This window comes from Natrix helvetica (assembly GCF_964273705.1).
Source record: "Natrix helvetica genome assembly, chromosome: 8".
Classification (NCBI taxonomy): Eukaryota; Metazoa; Chordata; class Lepidosauria; order Squamata; family Natricidae; genus Natrix; species Natrix helvetica.
The window spans coordinates 5,761,612-5,787,073 of record NC_138559.1 but is presented as its reverse complement, the minus strand read 5'-3'; the positions used below and the strand labels follow the sequence as shown (position 1 = coordinate 5,787,073).

At 44.1% G+C, this 25,462-nt stretch overlaps 1 protein-coding gene across 3 annotated transcripts; it reads left to right on the top strand.

The window, feature by feature from the left end:
* Positions 1 to 19,156: 19,156 nt before the first annotated feature.
* LOC309396234 (neuropeptide Y receptor type 4-2-like) lies at positions 19,157 to 23,587 on the top strand. 3 transcript variants are annotated; one of them, XM_081961184.1, is made up of 2 exons: positions 19,157 to 19,265; positions 22,332 to 23,587. In XM_081961184.1, the coding sequence occupies exon 2, from the start codon at positions 22,436 to 22,438 to the stop codon at positions 23,540 to 23,542; it is 1,107 nt and encodes a 368-aa protein (XP_081817310.1). In that variant the 5' UTR covers positions 19,157 to 19,265; positions 22,332 to 22,435; the 3' UTR covers positions 23,543 to 23,587. The 3 variants fall into 3 exon arrangements, with proteins under 3 accessions (XP_081817310.1, XP_081817308.1, XP_081817309.1); XM_081961182.1 differs by lacking the exon at positions 19,157 to 19,265 and adding an exon at positions 20,496 to 20,595; XM_081961183.1 differs by lacking the exon at positions 19,157 to 19,265 and adding an exon at positions 21,126 to 21,135.
* The last annotated feature ends 1,875 nt before the right edge of the window (positions 23,588 to 25,462 follow it).

Here is a 25,462-nt window from a genome sequence, read left to right as displayed (position 1 = left end):
ATCTATCTATCTATCTATCTATCATCTATCTATCTATCTATCTATCTATCTATCTATCATCTATCTATCTATCTATCTATCTATCTATCTATCTATCTATCTATCTATCTATCTATCTATCTATCTATCTATCTATCTATCTATCTATCTATCTATCTATCTATCTATCTATCTATCTATCTATCTATCTATCTATCTATCTATCTATCTATCTATCTATCATCTATCTATCTATCTATCTATCATCTATCTATCTATCTATCTATCTATCTATCTATCTATCTATCTATCTATCTATCTATCTATCTATCTATCTATCTATCTATCTATCTATCTATCTATCTATCTATCTATCTATCTATCTATCTATCTATCTATCTATCTATCTATCTATCTATCTATCTATCTATCTATCTATCTATCTATCTATCTATCTATCTATCATCTATCTATCTATCATCTATCTATCTATCTATCTATCTATCTATCTATCTATCTATCTATCTATCTATCTATCATCTATCTATCTATCTATCTATCTATCTATCTATCATCTATCTATCTATCTATCTATCTATCTATCTATCATCTATCTATCTATCTATTTATCTATCTATCTATCTATCTATCATCTATCTATCTATCTATCTATCATCTATCTATCATTATCTATCTATCTATCTATCATCTATCTATCTATCTATCTATCTATCATCTATCTATCTATCTATCTATCTATCATCTATCTATCTATCTATCTATCTATCTATCATCTATCTATCTATCTATCTATCTATCTATCTATCTATCATCTATCTATCTATCTATCATCTATCTATCTATCTATCTATCATCTATCTATCTATCTATCTATCATCTATCTATCTATCATCTATCTATCTATCTATCATCTATCTATCTATCTATCTATCTATCTATCATCTATCTATCTATCTATCTATCTATCTATCTATCTATCTATCTATCTATCTATCTATCTATCTATCTATCTATCTATCTATCTATCTATCTATCTATCTATCTATCTATCTATCATCTATCTATCTATCTATCTATCATCTATCTATCTATCTATCTATCTATCTATCTATCATCTATCTATCTATCTATCTATCTATCTATCTATCATCTATCTATCTATCTATCTATCTATCTATCATCTATCTATCTATCTATCATCTATCTATCTATCTATCTATCATCTATCTATCTATCTATCTATCTATCTATCTATCTATCTATCATCTATCTATCTATCTATCATCTATCTATCTATCTATCTATCTATCTATCATCTATCTATCTATCTATCTATCTATCTATCTATCTATCTATCATCTATCTATCTATCTATCATCTATCTATCTATCTATCTATCATCTATCTATCTATCTATCTATCATCTATCTATCTATCATCTATCTATCTATCTATCATCTATCTATCTATCTATCTATCTATCTATCTATCATCTATCTATCTATCTATCTATCTATCTATCTATCATCTATCTATCTATCTATCTATCTATCTATCTATCTATCATCTATCTATCTATCTATCATCTATCTATCTATCTATCTATCATCTATCTATCTATCTATCTATCTATCTATCTATCTATCATCTATCTATCTATCTATCTATCATCTATCTATCATTATCTATCTATCTATCTATCATCTATCTATCTATCTATCTATCTATCTATCTATCTATCTATCTATCATCTATCTATCTATCTATCATCTATCTATCTATCATCTATCTATCTATCTATCATCTATCTATCTATCTATCTATCTATCATCTATCTATCTATCTATCTATCTATCTATCTGGCTTTCTCTATCTATCATCTATCTATCATCTATCATCTATCTATCTGTCTGTCTGTCTATCTATCTATCTATCTATCATCTATCTATCTATCTATCATCTATCTATCTATCTATCATCTATCTATCTATCTATCTATCTATCTATCTATCTATCATCTATCTATCATCTATCTATCTATCTATCTATCATCTATCTATCTATCTATCTATCTATCTATCTATCATCTATCTATCTATCTATCTATCTATCTATCATCTATCTATCATCTATCTATCTATCTATCTATCTATCATCTATCTATCTATCTATCATCTATCTATCTATCTATCTATCTATCATCTATCATCTATCTATCTATCTATCTATCATCTATCTATCTATCTATCTATCTATCATCTATCTATCTATCTATCTATCTATCTATCTATCTATCATCTATCTATCATCTATCTATCTATCTATCTATCATCTATCTATCTATCTATCATCTATCTATCTATCTATCTATCTATCATCTATCATCTATCTATCTGTCTGTCTGTCTATCTATCTATCTATCTATCATCTATCTATCTATCTATCTATCATCTATCTATCTATCTATCATCTATCTATCTATCTATCATCTATCTATCTATCTATCTATCTATCTATCTATCTATCTATCATCTATCTATCATCTATCTATCTATCTATCTATCTATCTATCTATCTATCTATCTATCTATCTATCTATCTATCTATCATCTATCTATCTATCTATCTATCTATCTATCTATCATCTATCTATCATCTATCTATCTATCTATCTATCATCTATCTATCTATCTATCATCTATCTATCTATCTATCTATCTATCTATCATCTATCATCTATCTATCTGTCTGTCTGTCTATCTATCTATCTATCTATCATCTATCATCTATCTCCATTTTACTCATTTTCATCTACTCCTATTATTATTTATAGTTATATTTTCTTCTCTTTACATGTACTTATTTTTATACAATACATCTTATCTCCTTCTGTGTATATATATTTCTCTTATTTTTCTTAGTCCGTATTATTTTATATAAAAATTATTTTGTTATTCTTCTCCTCTTGTTAATTCCACGGTTTTATGATTATTTTCTGATTTCTTAATCTTTTTTAATACACTGCATTAAAGAAGGAGTTGCTTCTTATTATGCCATCCTTTTTTTCCTCAGCAAATCTTGCTAAACAATCTTGGAGCTCGGAGAGAATGACCGGAGGTGCGTCTGTTGGGTTGGAGAGAGGCAATGGAGACCTGAACTCCAATGTACTCCCTTCCGCACGTCCCGCTTATGCCAATCTAGGGTCAGCCCCGTGTCTCTGTGTTCCCCTGGCAGAGCCCTGCGGCAGCCCTCCCACAACCCAGCCACTTGACTTCTGACTCAGCTGCTCTGCCGAAAGAAATACTGGGGGGATCAAGCAGAAAAATGGAACTTGCAAGTGCCTCTTGCAAAGCGTGAGTTGTTTTTCGGTCCATTTTGCAAAGCAATGGTGAAAAGGGGACTGGATTCTGCTTTTGGTGCCCCCCCCCTCAATGAACTTGGACAGGCACAGGATGGCGCATGGACACTGTGGTGAGTTTAAAGAGGCCAAGGGTGAGGATGCTCTCAAGGCAGCAGGAGAATGCGCGCTGGGGGTTGGAGTGGCTGTGTGGCTGGGCTTGTGGTTTGAGCCCATTGTCCTGTTGCCATATTTCGGCCTGATATTAATCTGATTGTCAACATGACTTTGGAAAGAGAACGCTGCTTTTTCAAGGACGCATCTGGCTTTCTCGGGTCTGAAATCTATCAAAGAGGTAAGAATTACAATCCCACTGTGACCAACATATTATTGTTTGTATTGTTATAAAGCGGTTGCCATGAACATTATTTTGAATTGTTTCAGAAAGGAGGGAGGGAAAGAGGAAAGGGGAGGGAAGGAAGGAAGAAGAGAATGGGAGGGAGGGAGGGAAAGAGGAAAGAAGGGAGGGGGGGAGGAACAATACAAGAGGAAGGGAGGGAAGAGGAAGGAAGGAAGGAGAGAATGGGAGGGAGGGAAAGAGGGAAAGAGGAAAGAAGGGAGGCAATGAGAAAGGAAGAGGAGAAGAGGGAGGGAAGAGGAAAGAAAGGAGGGAAGGAAGGAAGGAGGAGAGGGAAGAGGAAGGAAGGAGAGGAGAGAAGAGAAGAGACCTGGAGTCTTTCCAGAGAAAAGTTTATTGTGCAATCACCCTACCTCATTTCTTGGAATTTTTCTGAGGACCCAGATGAGGACAGCTTTTATTTGTACACCCCTTAATGTGTTTCCTCACTGCTCCTACTCCCATTTTTCTTTTCATAGAAGAGCTGCGCAATGTCTTTTGACTGGATGCCATTCCTTTGGGAGCTGTCCATTTGGAAACACCACAGAAATATAGTAAAAAATTACAAAAATGTGTCAGAATATACCAGACCCTTTGCCTGTCTGCCCTTTCTTGTTAAAGACAGCCATCCATGAAAGAAAGAAAGAAAGAAAGAAAGAAAGAAAGAAAGAAAGAAAGAAAGAAAGAAAGAAAGAAAGGAGTGACGGAGGGAGGGTGGAAGGAAGGAAAGAAGGAGAAAGAAAGAAGGAAGGAAGGAAGGAAGGAAGGAAGGAAGGAAGGAAGGAAGGAAGAGGGAGGTAGGGTGGAAGGAACAAAGGAAAAAGAAAGAGAGAGAAAGAAATATGGACAGAAGGAAGGAAGGAAGAGGGAGGTAGGGTGGAAGGAAGGAAGGAAAAAGAAAGAGAGAGAAAGAAGGAAGGAAGGAAGAGGGAGGTAGGGTGGAAGGAAGGAAAAAGAAAAAGAGAGAAAGCAGGTGGAATGAAGGAAAGAAAAAGGAAAGAAAAAGAAAGGAAGAAAGGAAGAAAGAAAACATGATTTCTGCAAATCTAGGGTGATAGGTAGCCTCCCACTGAAGTGGGCAGCTTGCAAAATTGCCTGGGAGCAGCTGAGTTCTTTCTGAATCTTGTATCTTTCGTGGGAGCCCATGAAAAAATACCCACAAGTCAGAGAAGTGATGTCTGTGGCAGGAGGAGGGTTGGCATGGAATCTCCTTTGCCACTAAGAGGGACCAAGTCTATCGCCTTTGCCACTGATTGTGCCAGGCAAATGTCGGTGGCCGCCATTCTCTTTCTGAATCAAAATGTCACCTTGGTTCATATCAAAGCCACCGCAGGGATGGGGAGCCTGTGGCCCTTCCGGTGTGGAAAGAACAATATCCAGAGGACCTTCTGCTTCTTTTCCAAATCATTCCTGCCACGCAAGCACAACACATTTCAACCTAGCGGACTGTTTTAACTTTCTCAGACCCTGCACGGCTTGGGGCAGGCGGTGTTTCTTTTCGTCTCAAGTTTGGCCCCACAAGCCAAACCTGTGACAGAATCTCTTGGGATGTTGAGACATTAATCAGATTTAGGCCTGTTTTCCTAAGGGGCATGTAGGACTCTCAGAGCCATTAGGAAGATCTGTTTCTGGGGTTAGGGTTAGGGAGAGTTGGTGATCTCCGAGGTTGGTTGTTTTCTTGCAGACATTTCATTAGCCAAATAGACAACATCATCAGTGCTAGAAGGAAGAAGTGTTTGTGGAGAGGAGGAGGAGGAGGAGGAGGACTGTGGGGTCCTTGGTGCTCTCTGAGTCTGGTTGTTTTCTTGCAGACATTTCATTACCCAAATAGGTAACCTCATCAGTGCTAGAAGGAACTGGAGTTTGCAGGGGGGAGGAGGAGGAGGAGGAGGAGGAGGAGGAGGAGGAGGAGGAGGAGGAGGAGGAGGAGGAGGAGGAGGAGGAGGAGGAGGAGGAGGAGGAGGAGGAGGAGGAGGACTGTGGGATCCTTGGTGCTCTCCGAGTTTGGTTGTTTTCTTGCAGACATTTCATTACCCAAATAGGTAACCTCATCAGTGCTAGAAGGAACTGGAGTTTGCAGGGGGGAGGAGGAGGAGGAGGAGGAGGAGGAGGAGGAGGAGGAGGAGGAGGAGGAGGAGGAGGAGGAGGAGGAGGAGGAGGAGGAGGAGGAGGACGACGACAGTGGGATCCTTGGTGCTCTCCGAGTTTGGTTGTTTTCTTGCAGACATTTCATTACCCAAATAGGTAACCTCATCAGTGCTAGAAGAGAGTGGAGCTTACCTCTGCTTATATACAGGCAGCTTGCCCCATCACTGCTGGTGTGAGCACTCTTGGTGGTTCCTTGATTAGGCTGTTGATTACAGTTTGATTGTTTGGTAGCTCCTTGACTGGATTGTTGTTTACTGCTTGACTGTTGGCCTAGTGTTAATCTTAGTCTTAATTCCTGCTTAGCTGGGGGTCAATCGCTGGCAAAGAGGCATTTTAATCTTTGAGTGTCCTTTTGGGATTATCTCTTTTAAATGGTGTGTAGATGCTGTTTCTCTCTCTGTGTATGTGTGTGTACTCCCTTTGCTTTACCGCTGCTCCCAGCAAAGAAATATTTAATATATTAGCACCAATCCAATACAGCTAGTCAATATTTTCAGATGATAAGTTGTACATTTTTGACTGTCAGTTTTGAAAAATGCAGTTTTACAGCCCACAGGTTTCCCAGAAGCAGTAGCCAGCAAAACAAAGAAGATTATTCTGCATTTTCCTTGGTGATTGAGAGGTTCTTGGTGGAGGGGAATTGAACACAGCTTTCGCTGCCACACAGGAAAGATGCAGAAACCTTGGAATGAATGACAAGAGCCACACGGGTTGGTTTCTTTCTTTCTTTCTTTCTTTCTTTCTTTCTTTCTTTCTTTCTTTCTTTCTTTCTTTCTTTCTTTCTTAAACTTATGGGATGCCCATTTTGTTGTCAAGTGTGAGAGTGTCGCAGTATGGAGGGTTTTTTCCCCTCTCCCCTTTTAACAAGGCTCTGATATTTGTCTGGCTGTGACTGCTGTTTTCTGCAATGGAATTTGAAAGCCCTCTTTGCCCTGGAGACACGCCTGCATCATCTGTTGTGCAGACAACAGCTGTGGACCAGCATCGTAAAAGCTGACATCTGTCAACATCCGCTGCAGCACACCAGAAGGGTCCTATGAAACTCCTCAAAGGGGAAGGAAGGAATCTGGTTCGACTCTCTTGGAAAGTGGACTTCAAGCAGGGTAGATCTGTTTGCAGGTTCATAGAGTTGGAAGGGGCCTTGTAGGACATCTAGTCCAACCCCCCAATTCAAGCAGACCCTATACCATTTTGACAGATGGCAGTCCAGTCTCTTCTTGAAAGCTTCCAGGGATGAAGCTGCCACAATAATGAAATAATGTGTCAAAGATGGCAGCAGAAACCTCCTCTGCGGCAAGTTTGACTCATGAGAGCAGTGAGAACCTCGCCAACTTGAAGATGTGTGGACTTCAGCTCACACTAAGAGAGTTTGAAGGGACCTTGTAGGTCATCTATTCCAACCCACCCTCCCACCTGCCCAAGCAGGAGACCCTAAACCATTTCTGACAAATGGCAGTCCAGTCCCTTCTTGAAAGCCTCCAAGGATGAAGCTCCCACAACATCCGAAGGCAACTTCTGTTCCATTGAATATAGAATAACAGAGTTGGAAAGGGACCTTGTAGGTCATCTAGTCCAATCCCCTGCCCAAGCAGGAGACCCTACACCATTTCTGACAGATGGAAGTCCAGTCCCTTCTTGAAAGCTTCCAGGGATGAAGCTCCCACAACTTCTGAAGGCAACTTCTGTTCCATTGAATATAGAATAACAGAGTTGGAAAGGGACCTTGTAGGTCATCTAGTCCAATCCCCTGCCCAAGCAGGAGACCCTACACCATTTCTGACAGATGGAAGTCCAGTCCCTTCTTGAAAGCTTCCAGGGATGAAGCTCCCACAACATCCGAAGGCAACTTCTGTTCCATTGAATATAGAATAACAGAGTTGGAAAGGGACCTTGTAGGTCATCTAGTCCAATCCCCTGCCCAAGCAGGAGACCCTACACCATTTCTGACAGATGGAAGTCCAGTCCCTTCTTGAAAGCTTCCAGGGATGAAGCTCCCACAACTTCTGAAGGCAACTTCTGTTCCAGGGGTTGATTGTTCTGACAGAAAAATTCTCCTTATTTCCAGGTTGAATCTCTCCTTGATCAGTTTCCATCCATTATTCCTTGTCTGCCACAGAGAGGAGGGGGTCAAGCTATTTTTCCAAAGCACCTGAAGGCCACCAAGGAATAATGGATGGAAGCTGCACAAGGAGAGATTCAATCTGGAAATAAGGAGAAACTTTCTGACAGTGAGAGCAATCAACCCCTGGAACAGAAGTTGCCTTCAGAAGTTGTGGGAGCTTTATCCCTGGAGGCTTTCAAGAAGGGACTGGACTGCCATTCTCTCAGAAAAGGTATAAAGGGTCTCCTGTCTGGGTGCGGGGTTGGACTAATGACCTACAAGGTCCCTTCCAACTCTATTAATCTGAATCTATCTAAGATGATCAATTGCCTGGAGGCTAAAACATACAATGAACGCTTGCAAGAACTGGGCATGGCTACATGCGCCGCAAGACCTGAAGATCAGCTGGCCGGTGGGAGGCATGCGTGTATGCACGATGGAGCTGGACTGGGGTGACTGCTGGTGTGCCTGGAGAGAGGGCTCTGCATGCCACCTGTAGCATGCGTGCCATAGGTTCGGCATCACAGGTATAGAGCCTGTACTGCCATTTTCCTAGGTTTCAGCTCTAAATACAATACAATACAATAGCAGAGCTGGAAGGGACCTTGGAGGTCTTCTAGTCCAACCCCCTGCCTAGGCAGGAAACCCTTTACCGTTTCAGACAAATGGCTATCCAACATCTTCTTAAAGACTTCCAGTGTTGGAATATTCACAACTTCTGGAGGCAACTTCTGTTCCACTGATTAATTGTTCTCACTGTCAGGAAATTTCTCCTTAGTTCTAAGTTGCTTCTCTCCTTTATTAGTTTCCACCCATTGCTTCTTGTCTTGCCCTCAGATGCCTTGGAGAATAGTTTGACTCCCTTGCCTTTGTGGATATTAGAACATTGCTCTCATGTCTCCCCTAGTCCTTCTTTTCATTAAACTAGCCATGCCCAGTTCCTGCAACCGTTCTTCATATGTTTTAGCCTCCAGTCCCCTAATCATCTTTGTTGCTTTTCTCTGCACTCTTTCTAGAGTCTCAGCATCTTTTCTACATCATGGCAACCAAAACTGAATGCAGTATTCCAAGTGTGGCCTTACCAAGGCCTTATAAAGTGATATTAACACTTCAGGTGATCTTGATTCTATCCCTCTGTTTATGCAGCCTAGGAGTGTGTTGGCTTCTTGGCAGCTGCTGCACACGGCTGGCTCCTATTTAAATGGTTGTCCACAGGGACTCCAAGATCCCTCTCAGTTACTACTATTGAGCAATGGTTGGAGGAAGATCCAGAAGCCACCCAGAAGCAGCTGGAGGTCACTTCAGTGTGGGCTGCAGGTTGTCCATCCCTGACTTAATAAGGAATGGTCTGGTTGGGACTATTGATCTAATCTGGCCTGATTAGCCCCAAACAACATTTATCACGCTAACGAAATCAGAAAGAGAGAGATAAATAAGCGGAATGAAAATGAAATAACCCAGAGTGACTCATTCCGTCAGAGGCAGAAAACATTTTCTAATTTCCGTCAATTAAACAGAATTTTAAAAACCTCACATGGGATCACACAGCCCATTCTTTCTGTACCAATAAATCGTCATGATAGTTCTTCTTGGCCTCCTAGTTGCTCACCGATGAAAATGGAAACAGAGCCACCCACCCTAGTCGCATCTATCATTTTGCTTGCCAGCAAAACAGCCCTTCCTGGCTTTGGTATAAGCCCTGTAGCATAGCCTGTACTTATTGTGACCTAGCAGCATGCACAGTGCTCCTGCACAAGGCCATGGATTTTCTGTGTACAGGGAAAGGAAGAGAAGGAACGGGGCTATTTTCCAGAGGGCCCTGTTTTTGTTTAGGGATAGTGGTACCTAAGCCACAGTTTAGAGTTTTGTGCAAACATAGCCATTAAGTCAGGAAAGAGTCCCCAAAAGAGCAACAAATAGGATTATGGGATGATAGCATGATAGCAGTCTTCCAATATCTCAGGGGTTGCCACAAAGAAGAGGGAGTCAAGCTATTCTCCAAAGCACCTGAGGGCAGAACAAGAAGCAATGGATGAAAACTAATCAAGGAGAGAAGCAACTTAGAACTAAGGAGAAATTTCCTGACAGTGAGAACAATTAATCAGTGGAACAGAAGTTGCCTCCAGAAGTTGTAAATGCCCCAACACTGGAAGTTTTTGAGAAGAGATTGGATAACCATTTGTCTGAAACGGTAAAGGGTTTCCTTTCTAGGCAGGGGGTTGGACTAGAAGACCTCCAAGGTCCCTTCCAACTGTGTTATTCTATTCTATTCTATCCCCTGTTCTATTCTATTCTATTCTACTCTATCCTATCCTATCCTATCCTGTTCTATTCTATCCCTTATTCTATTCTATCCTATTCTATTCTATCCCTTATTCTATTCCATCCTTATTCTATCCTATTCTATTATATCCTTTAATCTATTCTATTCTATCCCTTATTCTATTCTATTCTATTCTATTCTATCCTATCCTATCCTATCCTATCCTATCCTATCCCCTATTCTATTCTATTCTATTCTATCCCTTATTCTATTCTATTCTATCCTATTCTATTCTATCCCTTATTCTATCCTATCCTATTCTATCCCCTATTCTATTCTATTCTAAAATTGGATATGCCTCCTCTAGTGAAAAGAAGGACTAGGGAAGAGATGACAGCAGTGTTTCAGAATTTGAGGGGCTCCTACAAAGACAAGGGGAGGAAACTGTTTACCAAAGCACCAGAAGGCAAGACAAGAACTAATGGATGGAAACTAATCAAGGAAAGAAGCAACCTAGGAGAAATTTCCCAGCAGCGAGAACAATCAACCGGTGACTTCCCTTCAGAAGTTGTGGGTGCCCCATCACTGCAGGTTTTCCAGAAGAGACTGGACAGCCACTTGTCTGGAATGGTATTGCATTCATTCTAGTCCAATTCATGCAGAGGGTTGGACTAGATGACCTCCAAGATCTCTTCCAACTCTGTTACTCTATGTTCTATTGTTGCTTAACGTTGTCTGGATAGGGAAGAGGTGAACAGGACCACGGACAGCTCATTTTCTCTTCCACTATCCCATCGGGAAAGGGAATGGGACAACTTGCCCCAGCCAACTTGCTGTGGCCAATTTACCATGGTCAACTCATCAGGGCCAACTCATTGCGGGACAACTCCCCATGGCTAACTCGCCGTGAGACAACTCGCTGAGGGACAACATAACAATTCTATTTAATTATTTAAAATAAATTTTAAAAATTTTTCATTTTGACATTCACATTATATTCGGTTCCTGCAATGATTGGCTTAAGAACTAGGACCAAGAAAGGTTAGAAAAATTGGGTGCAATTGTAACCACCTCACTCAGCAATGGAAATTTTGGCCACAATTGTGGTCATAAGTTGAGGATTAACGATATTCTTTTCCAACCTTCCTTAGAGCGATTCAGCCAAATGTTAAGCTAGGTAAGACATTTATTTATTTATTTATTTATTTATTTATTTATTTATTTTTATTTATTTGTTTGTTTGTTTGTTTATTTATTTATCAACTTTAGGGATCAGCTACCTCACTCAAAGAGTAAGGTGTCTTAGTGTTTGCACAACAATCGTTCTCTGATCAGTTTATAAACTTAGCAGATGCTTTGGACAACATCCTAATCAGAGATGGGATTCAGCAGGTTCTGTCCAGTTCTGGAGAACCGGTAGCAGAAATTTTGAGTAGTTCGGAAAACCGGCAAATACTGCCTCTGACTGGCCCCGTCCCCATCTATTCTCTGCCTCCTGAGTTCCAGCTGATCGGGAGGAAATGGGCATTTTACAGTATCCTTCCCCTGGAGTGGGGAGGGAGTGGTGATTTTGCAGTATCCTTCCCCAGGAGTGGGGAGGGTATGGAGGATTTTTCAGTATCTTTCCCCTGGAGTGGGGAGGGAATGGAGATTTTTCAGTATCTTTCCCCTGGAGTGGCGAGAGAATGGGGATTTTGCAGTATCCTTCCCCAGGAGTGGGGAGGGTATGGGGGATTTTGCAGTATCCTTCCCCTGCCATGTCCACCAAGCCACGCCCCCCCAAGCCATGCCCACAGAATCGGTATCATCTTCATGTATGTGTGTGTCTGTGTCTGTGTCTGTCTGTCTATCTGTCTGTGTGTGTGTGAGAGAGAGGGGGGGAGGGAGGGAGAGAGGGAGGGAGGGAGAGAGATTTGGGGAGTTGCACAAGGCCAATCTATGTATTGAGCCAATCTGAAAGGTGGGTTAATTCATTAATCTGGTTAAGTTTACTATACGAACAAAGTTCCCCTTTCCCATAGTTGCTACAGTGGACCACAAGGTGATCTCTTAGGCCTGATTCTTGGCTTACAGCCTGACTAATAATAGTCTTAATGATTCTTCATAAAGGCATGGTAAAAGAGAAAGGGGTGTCACTTTCCTCAAATTTGCATTTCTCCTGCTGTTCTCTTCAGCTTTTCCCCAACCTGATCCCTTCCAGACAACAGATTTCAATTCCTTCCATCCCCTACTGGATGATGAGTCATGAAGAGCAACAAAGATAATTAGGGGACTGGAGGCTAAAAGATATGAAGAACGGTTGCAGGAACTGGGTATGTCTAGTTTAATGAAAAGAAGGACTAGGGGAGACATGATAGCAGTCTTCCCATATCTCAGGGGTTGCCACAAAGAAGAGGGAGTCAAGTAAACTCTGAAGCACCGGAGTGTAGAACAAGAAGCAATGGGTGGAAGCTAATCAAGGAGAGAAGCAACCTAGAATGCCCCAACACTGGAAGTTTTTAAGGTAAATTAGATAACCATTTGTCTGAAGTGGTGTAGGGTTTCCTGTCTAAACAGGGGGTTGGACTAGAAGACCTCCAAGGTCCCTTCCAACTCTGTTATTCTATTTCTAAAGTATGGGCAGATACCAGGAATGTTCTTCAGTGTCCGTTCCATCATATTTTGAAACAACCCTGGTGCTACACTTACCCCAATCTGCAAACGGCACACTCAGAATGTGTGAGAGTGTGAGTGAGTGAGTGAGAGAGAGAGAGAGAGAGAGAGAGAGAGAGAAGGGGGGAGGGGTTCAACATGCTTCCATGTTTTTTAAACATTCTCCCCAGCAATTAATACCAAAACTCTGGTTTGAGCAATTGATGAGACCAGCCTGGCAGATGCGAGGTAGATCTTTGCTTCTTTGCTTCTATGAAGCTCTCCATCTGTTACCCTTTGAGGGGACACTTTTGATTCCTCGTCTGTACTTTGCTCCTTGCCCCCAAACCATCTGCCTTGGCTTTTGCTCCATCCCAGGGGATTCTGCTTCTTCAGAAAAATAAGGGAGAGGGGGAGCTTCTGATTTCCCATGGCTTCTCTGCTTACGCATCCTCCTGCATCCCATCCAAGATATCCTGCAGATGTGGAGCTTTTCTGCAGGGATCTCCAGAGGCTCCTTCTGGCTTTTCATGGTCCAGCTGCATCCTTCACTGCCAGCTTTCCTTCGGCTGGGAGAATGGCAGGAAGTGCCTTTGACATCAATGGCTCTCAGCCATTCAGGAGACTCTTGCATTCTTCTCACAACAGGCCCCTGGCTGCGTGGGTTTCACGTGTCACATGCAGAGGTTCCAGCATCACGCTATGCCATGTGTGTCCAACCCATGGCCCACATAACACATGCCACCCTGGAGCCTGGACCACAATAGGAATGGCATGGCATGGCATGGCATGGCACAGAATAGAATAGAATAGAATAGAATAGAATAGAATAGAGCAGAGCAGAGCAGAGCAGAACAGAACAGAACAGAACAGAATAAATATTGGAATGAATAATAGAATAGAATGGAATGGAATGGAATGGAATAGAATAGAATATATTAGCACCAGAAGGCAGGACAAGAAACAACGGTTGGAAATAACTTAAAGAGAGAAGCAACCTGAAATTAAGGGGAAAAAAATCCTAACAGTGAGGACAATTAACCAGTGGAACAGCTTGCCACCAGAAATCGTGGGCACTCCATCACTGGAGGTTTTTAAGAAGAATAGAATGGAATGGAATGGAATGGAATGGAGTGGAGTGGAATGGGATGGGATGGAATGGGATAGGATAGGATAGAGAGGGAATGGAATAGAATGGAATGGAATGGAATGGAGTGGAGTGGAATGGAATGGAATAGAATAGAATAGAGATGCAATTGAATGGAATGGAATGGAATGGGAATGGAATGGAATAGAATAGAATAGAATGGGAATGGGAATGGAATGGGATAGGATAGGATAGGATAGGAAAGATAGAGAGGGAATGGAATAGAATGCAGTGGAGTGGAATGGAATGGAATGGGAATAGAATAGAATAGAATAGAATAGAATGGGAATGGGAATTGAATGGAATAGAATAAATGGGAATGGGAATGGGAATGGGAATGGGAATGGAATTGAATAGAATAGAATAGAAAGCCGAAGGTGCACGGAACGCTGTTACCTTCCCACCAAAGGTGGTTCCTATTTTTCTAGTTTGCATTTTTAACGTGCTTTCGAACTGCTAGGTTGGCAGAAGCTGGGACAAGTCACGGGAGCTCAATCGGTTACGCGGCGCTAGGGATTCAAACTGCTGAACTGCCAATCTTTCTGATCGACAAGCTCAGCGTCTTAGCCACTGAGCCACTGCGTGCTCCCAAGGCATGATTAAATGGAAGTAAAATAGCAGGAACAATAGAATGGTGACTACAGAAACAATATTTCAGATTCACTTTGACAAATTTGTCATCTAGTAGTCCTGAATGGTGATGATGACGACAATCTGGCATTAAGGAGATAAGACATCTGCCTTCATCTTTTCTTATCAGTAGCCTCTTGGGATTTCTCTAAAAAAAGCAGTTATAGTATCAATCAATCAAAGGAAATGAATTGCGGAGATTCAGATAAAATATCCCTATAACTGCTTTTTTTTTGTCTTTTAATGACTCTGTAATCCCTTGCACCGGGGTGAAGTCAGGGCAACTGAATGGAGTGGAGTGTTTACTGGCCGGATGCCATTCCTGTCGCCAATGCAGAGTTTTATTCAGCAGATATATTCTCATGGTGCCCAGAGAGAGAGAAATACCTGCCTCAACTTAGGATCGAACTTACAGCCTCCTGATTGGGAGGCGAGAGCTCCGCCTTCAGGCCACTGCACCATTCCTCTCTATAACTGCTAATCAAAGGATTAAAATCACTGGGCACTTCGGGACATCTCAGCTGTCCCCGAGCCACGAGAATTCATATATGAATCATGCATTTATCCATTACTTGATTGCCATCGGAGGATTTCGTGAGAATAACCCAAAGAGATGTAATCTGCATTAGTAGCAGAAGTTGCTGCATCAAACACATTAAGCAGATCTCAGCCGATGTCCAGTTGGTCATTCTTGGCTCTGCCCTCAGGACTTCCCTTTGTCCTATCCTATTGTAGATCCCGCAGCGCACGGCTGGTTCCTCACGTGTTCAATTTCAATTTCAGAACAGAGCTGGAAGGGACCTTAGAGGTCTTCTAGTCTAGCCTGCTGCTCAAGCAGGAGACCCTATATCAAGGGTGTCCAAACTTGGGAACTTTAAGACTTGTGGACTTCAACTCCCAGAATTCTGGGAGTTGAAGTCCACAAGTCTTAAAGTTCCCAAGTTTGGACACCCCTGCCCTATATCATTTCAGATAGGTAGCTGTCTAGTCTCTTCTTAAAAACCTCCAAAAAAAACCCAACATCTCAACAACAAAAACCTCCTCAACTTCTTGTGGCAAGCTGTTCCACGAGTTAATTGTTTTCACTGTCAGGAAGTTTCTTCTTAATTCCAGGTTTGCTTCTCTCCTTGCTTAGGTTTTTCCATCCATTGTTTCTCGTCTTTCCTTTTGGTGCTTTGGACAATAAATTGACCCCCTCCTCTTTGGGGCAGCCCCTCAAATACTGGAACACTGCTATCATGTCACTCCTGGCCCTTCTTTGCTCTTGACTGGCCATACACATATATTCAGTATTTATGGGAATGCTGGCCTCAGCATTATGCCACTCTGTCCTAAGAGACCTGGCGTGGTGGGCATAAAATCTATAAAATAATGCCAACTTATGGGACCCCGGAGGCTCTGAGAGGCTCCCCACCACTGTAGCTCCCCACTGAGCATAAAGGATGCGACTTCAGAGGGTTCGAAGCTGCTGCTGGTTGAGGGAGTCACAATTCAGAAGCCAAAGAAAGGAAGAATAAAGAGAATACAAAGCAATCTTAGCCAAGCTTCATTGATTCATTCTGTATACTTCAATAGGGTGCCTTAATGAATCAGCCACAGGAGTGCAAGGGCTAGGACAGGTGGGCCCTGACACACTACCCACAATAGGCTGTCTTATAGTAGAATAGAGCTGGAAGGGACCTTGGAGGTCTTCTAGTCCAGCCTCCTGTACCATCTCAGATAAGTGACTGTCCAATCTTTGCTTGAAAACCTCCAGTGATGGAGCACCCACAGTTTCTGGTGGCAGGCTATTCCACTGGTTAATTGTCCTCACTGTTAGGAAGTTTCTCCTTAATTCCAGGTTGCTTATCTCTTTGGTTAGTTTCCATCCATTGTTTCTTGTCCTGCCTTCTTTGGTGCTTTGGAGAATAATTTGACCCCCTCTTCTTTGTGGCAGCCCCTCAAATATTGGAATACTGCTATCATGTCACCGTTAATTCTTCTTTTCTTTAGACTAGACAGACCCAAAACCTGCAGCTGTTCTTCAAATGGTTTAGTCCCCAGGCCTTTGATCATCTTAATTGCTCTTTCTTTTTCTTTCTTTCTTTCTTTTTCTTTCTCTCTCTCGCTCTCTCTCTTTCTTTTGCGAGTCTTTCTTACGTAAGTTTTACAGCCCTTCAACTTCTCTGCCCCCCCCTCCCCACACATACACTTGCCACCTCTAGCCTTCCCAGGCTGCTTAGATTGGCTTTGGGGAAACAGCTGCATGATTTAGGCCTCAGGAAGAGAAGGTTATGTAATAGTGAGTTCCATCGATGGGCGCCTAGGATGGAGCAGGCAATGAGTTAAGCCAAAGGTGGGGAATAACAAAATTGGGGTAAGAGCTGCAGGCTTTCTTATTGCTCGGCTGATGGAAAGCAAAGATTCTCCTTCTTTTCCCCCCTCTTTAGAAATCATACATGGCTGTAAGGCTGTGAAGGTTGGACCCTAAGGAAGGCTGAGTGCCAAAGAATGGAGGCCTTTGAACTCTGGTGCTGGAGAAGACTCCTGCGAGTCCTTGGACTGCAAGGCAATCCAACCGATCAATCCTGGAGGAGATCAACCCTGACTGCTCTTTAGAAGGCCAGATCCTGAAGAGGAAACTCAGAACAATTTGGCCACCTAAGGAGAAGGAAGGACTCCCTGGAGAAGAACCTAATGCTGGGAACGATGGAGGGCAAAAGAAGAAGGGGACGACAGAGAATGAGGACGGAGTCACCGAAGCAGTCAGCGTGAGCTTCAATGGACTCCAGGGGATGGTAGAGGACGGGAAGGCCTGGAGGAACGTTGTCCATGGGGTCGCGATGGGTTGGACACATCAACTCACAACAACAACAAAAGTCATAGCAATTTTAAAAGGAGTCTTTTCACATTTCAGTAGCATTTTAATGTTAAGTGAGAAGGAACACCACCTGCCTGCAAGTGCTCTCCATTGCTGAAGGGGATTCAGAAAATCTGGGGGTCTGGCAGTTCCCTGCAGATTTTGTTGGTCCTACAGGGAGATGAATGATCTTCACAGGGTTCCTAATGGGGGGGAGGGGGGATTCCTTCAAGCAGGACCACTGAGCCTCTTGGCAGGGCTAGTCCACAGGTGGGGGGATGGACGGGTGCAAAGGGAAAGTTAACACATACTGAGAAGTTGGGTGTCTTGGGGTGAGGTACCTTCAGGATCTCCACCTGGGAAGGATGGGATCAGACATCCAGAGTGGCCTTTCCCTCTATGACTCAAATGTACACTAGGTGCTAATGGAGCGGAGACCGCCAAGAATGAAAACAATTCCAGATTTCTGCAAATGTGTGTGGTATGTTAAGGGAGGGAGGAAGGAAAGAAGGGAGGGAAGGAGGGAGGGAGGGAGGAAGATGGGAGAAGAAACGAAGGGAAGGAAGGTGGGAGGGAGAGGGAAGTAGAGGGAAGGAAGGATGGAAGGAAGGAAGATGGGAGAAGAAAGGGAGGAAGGGAAGGGAAGGAAGGAGGGAAGGAAGGAAGATGGGAGAAGAAAGGGGGGAAGGAAGGAAGGGGGGAGAAGAAAGGAAGGGAAGAGAAGAAGGTGGGAGGAAAGGGGAGGGAGGGATGGAGGAAGGAAGGGAGAAGGGAGGAAGGGAAGGAAAGGAAAGAAGGAAGGTGGGAGAAGAAAGGGAGGAAGGGAAGGAAGGAAGGAGGGGAGAAGGGAGGAAGGGAAGGAAGGAGGGAAGGAAGGAAGATGGGAGAAGAAAGGGAGGGGAGGAAGGAAGGAGGGGAGAAGGGAGGGAGGAAAGGGAAGAAGGAAGAAAGGAAAGAAATCCCAACTCGCAGGGTGCACTTGCAGCTTTCCCTCCCAATTCGGTTTTCCAGTTTCAGGGAAGGAGGAGAGAAACGCCTCTGAGAGAAGATGGGGGTCCTGATGGAATCCCCCTCCCGGGGCAAAGACAGGGCTCTTCCATTGCCGAGCTGGCGGTCGAGGGCTGCTGGGGGGCTCAGTGCCGTTTTCTCTCTCCCCCCTCCTCCTCTCCCCCTCTGCCTCCCCCCCTTTCACGCGACGCCTCCGGGGAAAACGTCTCCCGGGAGGGGAGGGGGGAATTTTACAATCGCGGGGTCCCCACCCTAGGAAGGGGCAACCCTGTCCCCTCCAGGAAGGGCCCGGAAAGGGAAACCCGGACAGCTGCAAAGGCTCCCGGCGCCCAGCCGCCCAGCTCCCCCCAGGCGCCTCACCTGAGCTGGGTCCGAAGCCCCCCCCCGCCCGTCCCGGGACGGCTTCTGCGCCCCCCCCCGCAAAGCTGCCCTCACCTGAGCCCGGGGGCGGGGGCGGGAGGCGAGGCCTGGGCGGGGTCCCCACGTGCGGGAAGCCGTGGGAGGGGTCTGCCTGCCAAGCCCCCTCCTCCTCCTCCTCCCCAGGGAGGGCTCTGGGAGACGCGGCGGCTTGGCATAAGAGCGCCCGGCCGCTGCTCGCTGGCTGCTCTCTCCCCACCTGGAGGTCCTCTTGGTCGAAAGGAGACCCAGCCCGGAGCGCTTAGGTGCCCATTTACCTGCGCAGGAGGACGGCCAGGGGAGCTGATCCGCTGGGGAGAAGGGGAGCGAGCTCTGCAAGGTGCTAGTCCTCAAGAGGCGAGGACCAGGTAAGCAGCCAGCTAGCCCTCCGGTGAGGGGTGTGTTTCTATTCCACCTTCCAAGCCCTGCGGGATGCCCACGGCGTGCCCAGACTCTCTGACCCTGCTGGCAGCGCCTCTCATACGTACCCAAGAGCCCCCGCCGCACAGCTGGGTTCTCCTCCCGGAGCCGCCCGGTACCCACCCACTCACCCGCCTCCGAGCCCCCCACGGGGGACAGAGCAGCAGAGCTACCGAGCAGCCGAGCAGAAGACCCGGTCGGGAGCCAAAGCCCGATGCTCTTTCCCTACCCGGGGGCGAGAGATTCCGGCATCTGTCTGGCAGCTGCGCAACATCTGGCCGCGGCCGGGAGAAGGCAAGCGGCGGGGCTTGGGGGAAGGAGTGGGCGAGAGAAGGCGGGCATCGGAAAGCGAGAAAGCTAAGAAGACCCCAAAGTCTCTTCGGTTGGCATTTTTCTCCCACCTGCCCGGTGATGCTGCTTGAGAGGAAGGCAGGATGAGAATGGGGGTGAGTGGGTGGGTGGGTAGGGGAGGTAGCCCTTTGCCACACGAAAGGGAGACGGCTGCAGCCTTGCAAAGCTGGCAAACCCCCCCCCCTCCCGAAAGAAGGCACAAGGTTGCAGTCCTTACAAGTGCCTTTTGGATGCCCAGCTTTAGCACAGACCCAAGAGGGGTGTGGGATGAGCTGTGCGTCCCCTTTGTATGGACAAATTGCCACCCCTTGGTTTGCAAATAGCATCCTCCTCGCCCTGGGGCCTGGGCTGTTTCCAAGTAAAATTAGCCAGGTGTGGAATTTTTTTCCAGCTTAGGAGCTAAGCATTTGCTTAGGATCTTGGCCACCTGAAGAAGGCCCACAGTGGGCCACTGGGAAGCCCAGTTGGGTGCCAATGATTTCTAGGCACTCCCTCTGCAAGGAAATTGCTGGGAGCCCATCTGCTGTATCTGCTCCCAGTTTTTAAAATCTGGGTAAATGGCATTTGGGGCTAAATATCTATGGAGATTCTCAAATCATCCAGGTCATGATTGTCCCAAAGCTGCTTTTTCCAAAAGTCAAATGGATTTTCTTTGGGGGTTTTTTCTCCTTTGAAAACATTTTGGGTTTTTTTCCTCCCCTCTCCTTTGAAAATGTTTTGCTTCTCCTCCAAGAAGAAGCAGAACTGGGGAAGCTTCTTGGAGGAGAAGCAAAATGTTTTCAAAGGAAAAACAAACAAGAAAGTCCAGTGGCCTTTTTTGAGGCAGGGGGAAACACTTTTGGGGCACTATAGCAGAAGTGGCAGGAAACGGATCTGTATCGCTTACAAAATAAAAAAGAGCCTCAAATATGCGGTTAAGGAAAAGAGGTAAGGAATAGTTAACAAAGGATATATGAGCTCCAAAATGTCTTATTTGATAAACGAGGAGTTCTCTTTGGTGTTGGTAGGGAGATCACTCTGGAAAAAGTCTCTGTTGAGTCAACCTTAGTTCCTGGTGATTCACAAAATCAGCAAAAACAATATATATTCAGAAGTGATTTGCATCCCATTCTTTTTCTCTGCTTTCGTAAGAAATGGATGGGTTTCCATTTCAAGCCAGCTTTGCTTTGTAAGATATGTGGGGTGTTTGGAGGGTAATCACGAAGAAGCGAGGCTTCATTTTATGAAAATAAAAGATGCAGAACCCAAGGGGTGGATAATCTTGGAAAACCTGTTCGTCCGCCTCCCTGCTATTTTACAGCTTTCAGAATGGCTGCAATGGAGACTAACATTTAATGGCACAAATTTCAACACTGTTATGGGGGGGGGGGGTTCTCCTAAAGAGGAGAATTTATGTGGCTCAGATTTCAACTGCAGACTCCTTGAAGCTCTTGGTTCTTTGCCTTCTGCAGACTTCTCATTACCTGAGTACGTAACATCATCACTCCTCCTGAGTGTGGGTTTGCTTCCTATTTACAGTATATGTAGAAGCTTGCCTTGTCAGTGTTGGGGAATATGGTTTTCTCTTTGGTAGTTCCTTCATTAGAGTATTGTTTTCTGCCTGATTGTTTGTCTGGCATTAATTGCTGCTTATCTGGGTTTCGGTTGGGAATGTGTTCCAGCTTCTTTTATTTCCTTCATAGCTTTCTTAATTGCTTCTTTTAAATGGTATTTAAATGTGGTTAGCTCTATGTGTCTATTGATGGCTGATTTATCTGAATGTCAAGCTTCCAAGAATTTTCTAGCTTTTTGGGATTTAGCTTGCTCTTTATTCCTATTTCTATCTTTTCTATTTTTTTTTTTTAAAAAATCTCTCTATCCCCCCTCTCCCTCCCTTTCTTTTTCTCTCTCCCCCTCCCTTCCTCCATCTCTCCCTCTCTCTCCATACCTACCTACTTATCTACTGTACTTATTACTAGAGATATTTTAGCATTATGGCTTTGTTTTGACTTTCTAGTTTAGTTTGTGGCGGTGTTATTAAATTATTTTTATCCCTACCTTTCTCTTTTTGTTCTCTAAACAGCATAGATTATTGGGAGGGGGTATTCCTCACTCTCTTTGCCATGTAGCTTTTTATGCAGCAGATTTTTTTAACATTATAGGTATTTTAAAAATAATATAATTACATAGTCACATTGCTTTTCAGTTTATATAATACTATAAACCTTCCCTTAAGAAATGTTAACTGTGATGTTCTTGGAGGTATGATTAGATGATAGATAGATAGATAGATAGATAGATAGATAGATAGATAGATAGATAGATAGATGATAGATAGATAGATGATAGATAGATAGATAGATAGATAGATAGATAGATAGATGATAGATAGATAATAGATAGACGACAGATGATAGGAGATAGATGATAGAGAGGAGATAGATGATAGAGATAGATAGATAGATGATAGATAGATAGATGATAGATAGATAGATAGATAGATAGATGATAGAAAGATAGATAGATAAATAGATAGATGATATAGATAGATAGATAGATAGATAGATAGATAGATGATAGATAGATAGAAAGATAGATAGATAGAAGATAGTAGATAGATAAATAGATATAGAGATCATTAATAGATATAGAGTAATCAATGCACTAATTCTTCCTTGGCACAGGGAAATTCCTGGTGAACGCAGCCGTGTGTGTGAGAAGGGCTGCGTCCTTTGGTGAGAGGCTGCATCTTTCCCTCTTCTGAGTAGTAGGAGTGCGGGGAACTGCTATGGACCAGCTCCTGCATCTCCTCTATCTGAACTTCTCGGAGCAACTGAACCTGCTGGAGGAGCATGGCATGTCCTGTGGCGAGTCGGTAGGCAACAGCACCTTCCTGATCGTGGCTTACAGCATCCTCATCGCGGTGGGGCTGACGGGCAACCTCTGCCTGGTGTGCGTCATCGTCCAGCAGAAGGAGATGAGGAATGTCACCAACATATTCATCGCCAACCTCTCCTTCTCCGACATCCTCGTCTCCCTCGTCTGCATGCCGGTCACCGTCATTTACACCCTGATGGACCACTGGATCTTGGGGGAAGTGGTCTGCAAGGTCAGCCCCTTTGTTCAGTGTGTTTCAGTCACCGTGTCCATCCTGTCCTTGGTCTGGATCGCTCTGGAGAGACACCAGCTCATCATCAACCCAACTGGATGGAAACCAGCGGCCAACCACGCCTACATGGCTGTCGGTCTCACCTGGGTGATGGCCTGCGGTATTTCCCTGCCCTTCCTGTCCTTCACCGTCTTGACCAACGAGCCCTTTCAAAACTTGAGCCTTCCCTTTGACTCCTTGGCCAACCACCTGGTCTGCGTGGAGCGCTGGCCCTCGGATCAACACCGCTTGACTTACACTACTTTCCTCTTGCTCTTCCAGTACTGTCTCCCGCTACTGCTCATCCTCGCCTGCTACTTCCGCATCTTCCTACGCCTTCAACGCCGGAAGGACATGGTGGAGAGAGCCAAAGATGGCTCCCGGGCCACTAGCCACCGAAAGGTCAACGTCATGTTGGCTTGTATCGTGGTCGCTTTTGCGGCGTGTTGGTTCCCCCTCATGTTCTTCAACGCCCTTTACGACTGGGACCACCAGAAGATCTCGGTCTGCTACTACAACTTAATTTTCTCCCTCTGTCACCTTATGGCCATGGCTTCCACCTGCATCAACCCTGTCATCTACGGGTTCCTCAACAGCAACTTCCAGAAAGAGGTCAAAGCCTTGCTATACCGTTGCAGCTGCAGTCGGGAGAAGGAGAAATACGAGACATTCCCTCTTTCCACGGTTAGCACAGAGGTTTCCAAGGCTTCCTTTCATAGTGAGGGAGGCACCAGTCTCCCTGCGTGATGGTTGGATCCAAAGCCGGACCTCCCCAAGATCAACCACGCCTTTCCTCAACCCTGGGCAAAGGGTGGATTCACTCCACTCTTTCGTGTTTGCATTTCTCCAATCTTCTGTCTGCTGTCTTTATAACCAAACAAATATCAGGGATCATCTTCAATTGCTGGGGACAGAGTGAAAGAGAGGGGTGAAGTTTGACTGAAATGGAGAATGATTCGGAGGACTAGAGCAGGAGCCTCCAACCTTGGCAGCTTTAGGATTTGTGGACTTCAACTCCCAGAATTCCTCAGCCAGCCAAGTTGTCAACCTTGGCAACTTTAGGATTTGTGGACTTCAACTCCCAGAATTCCCCAGCTAGCAAAGTTTGAAAGTCCACACCAGGGGCCTCCAACCTTGGCAACTTTAAGACTTGTGGACTTCAACTCCCAGAATTCTGTCTTAAAGTTGCCAAGGTTGGGGACCCCTGGTCTGGAGAACTTAAATTTCTTAGGCCACCAATGCATTGGCAGCTCGGAAATCAGATCTTCTCCTCATTCCTGAGCCCAAATCTTTACCTAAACCCTGGGAGATCTGAAAGCTTCCTAGAGAATATAAATATATTGAAATAAATGGAGATTCGGAGACGTGTTTGAGGAACTGCATAACTTCCTAATACCCAGGACTCCTAAATTGTTTTTCTTTGCAGAGTAACCATCCACTTCATTTACAAAATCCTGGTGTAGGTGAATTCCTTGTTCACTGATCTTGACAAATTGTGTCTCAGAGAGAGCATTTATCAATAATAGTAAATAAAGATTTCCTGACAGAAAACTGCACAGCATGCCCAATCTTCTCTGCAACCACAGAACAACATTGGGTATATTCTAGAATAGTGTTTCCCCACCCCCATCCCCTCAAACCTGGCAATTTTAAGAAGTATGGACTTTAACTTCCAGAACTGGCTGGGGAATTCTGGGAGTTGAAGTCCACACATCTTAAAATTACCAAATTTGAAAACACTATTCCATCCTATGCTTTTCATGAGTGGTGCACTGGCCTCGGCAGGCTGTGAGTTCGTTCCTAGGTGGGGGCGGATTTTTTCTCTCTGAGCACAATGAGAATATATCTGCTGAACAAAACTCCACATCGACGACAGGAAGAGCATCCGGCCAGTAAACCCTATGCTCCATTCAGTTGCTCAGACTCCACCCTGCAAAGGATTATGGGGTCGTTAAAAGGAGATGGTGATCGAGTGAGTCCTTTGTGGGGTAGGACTGACCCATCCCGCCACCGTGAACTGTGTGAGCTCCTTGGCTAATACGCCAACATTTTCTGTGGTGTGCCAGGAACTTAGAAAAGTCTTAGTTCACTGTGGAAAGAGTTGCACGCTGTCAAGAACCTGTCATTGTTTCATTATGCTAAGTTGCTATTTTCTTACATGCTTAAGATGAAATTATGGACAGGATAAATATCATTAGATAGAGAAAGAGACAACCAGAGATTTTGGTGCCTAAAGGAGAAGCTTCAAATCATCCTTGCTTTCCCCCCGATTCTTAACAATAGCATCAGATTTTCTCCATTGTATGCTCCCACCCTATCAATGCAGTTAAGCTCTTTAATTTCCACTCTGTTTTTATTTGGAATAATAATAAAAAGCAAACCTTTCCATAGGTCAGATAAAAGACGCTCAATTTTCCTCTTGCATTATCTGGAAAGTCAGCCTCTTTAATATAAATTCAGGGCGAAGGAATCAAAATACATTTCTTGTTCTCTAGATTTGGCATTTATCCTGCCTAAGCTAATTTGGTGCAGATCACAAAATCTGGGAGTATCAATGTCTCAGCCTGGCTTTCTCCATCTGAACTTCCGCCCAATTTTTGCTTCGTTGCACAAGCACTTGGGAAATTTTAGGAATGGGATTGTCTACTTGCTGTCAACGTTCCTATG

Coding starts and splice junctions, on each gene's coding strand:
- LOC309396234 (XM_081961184.1), top strand. CDS start 22,436: ATGGACCAGCTCCTGCATCTCCTCTATCTGAACTTCTCGGAGCAACTG.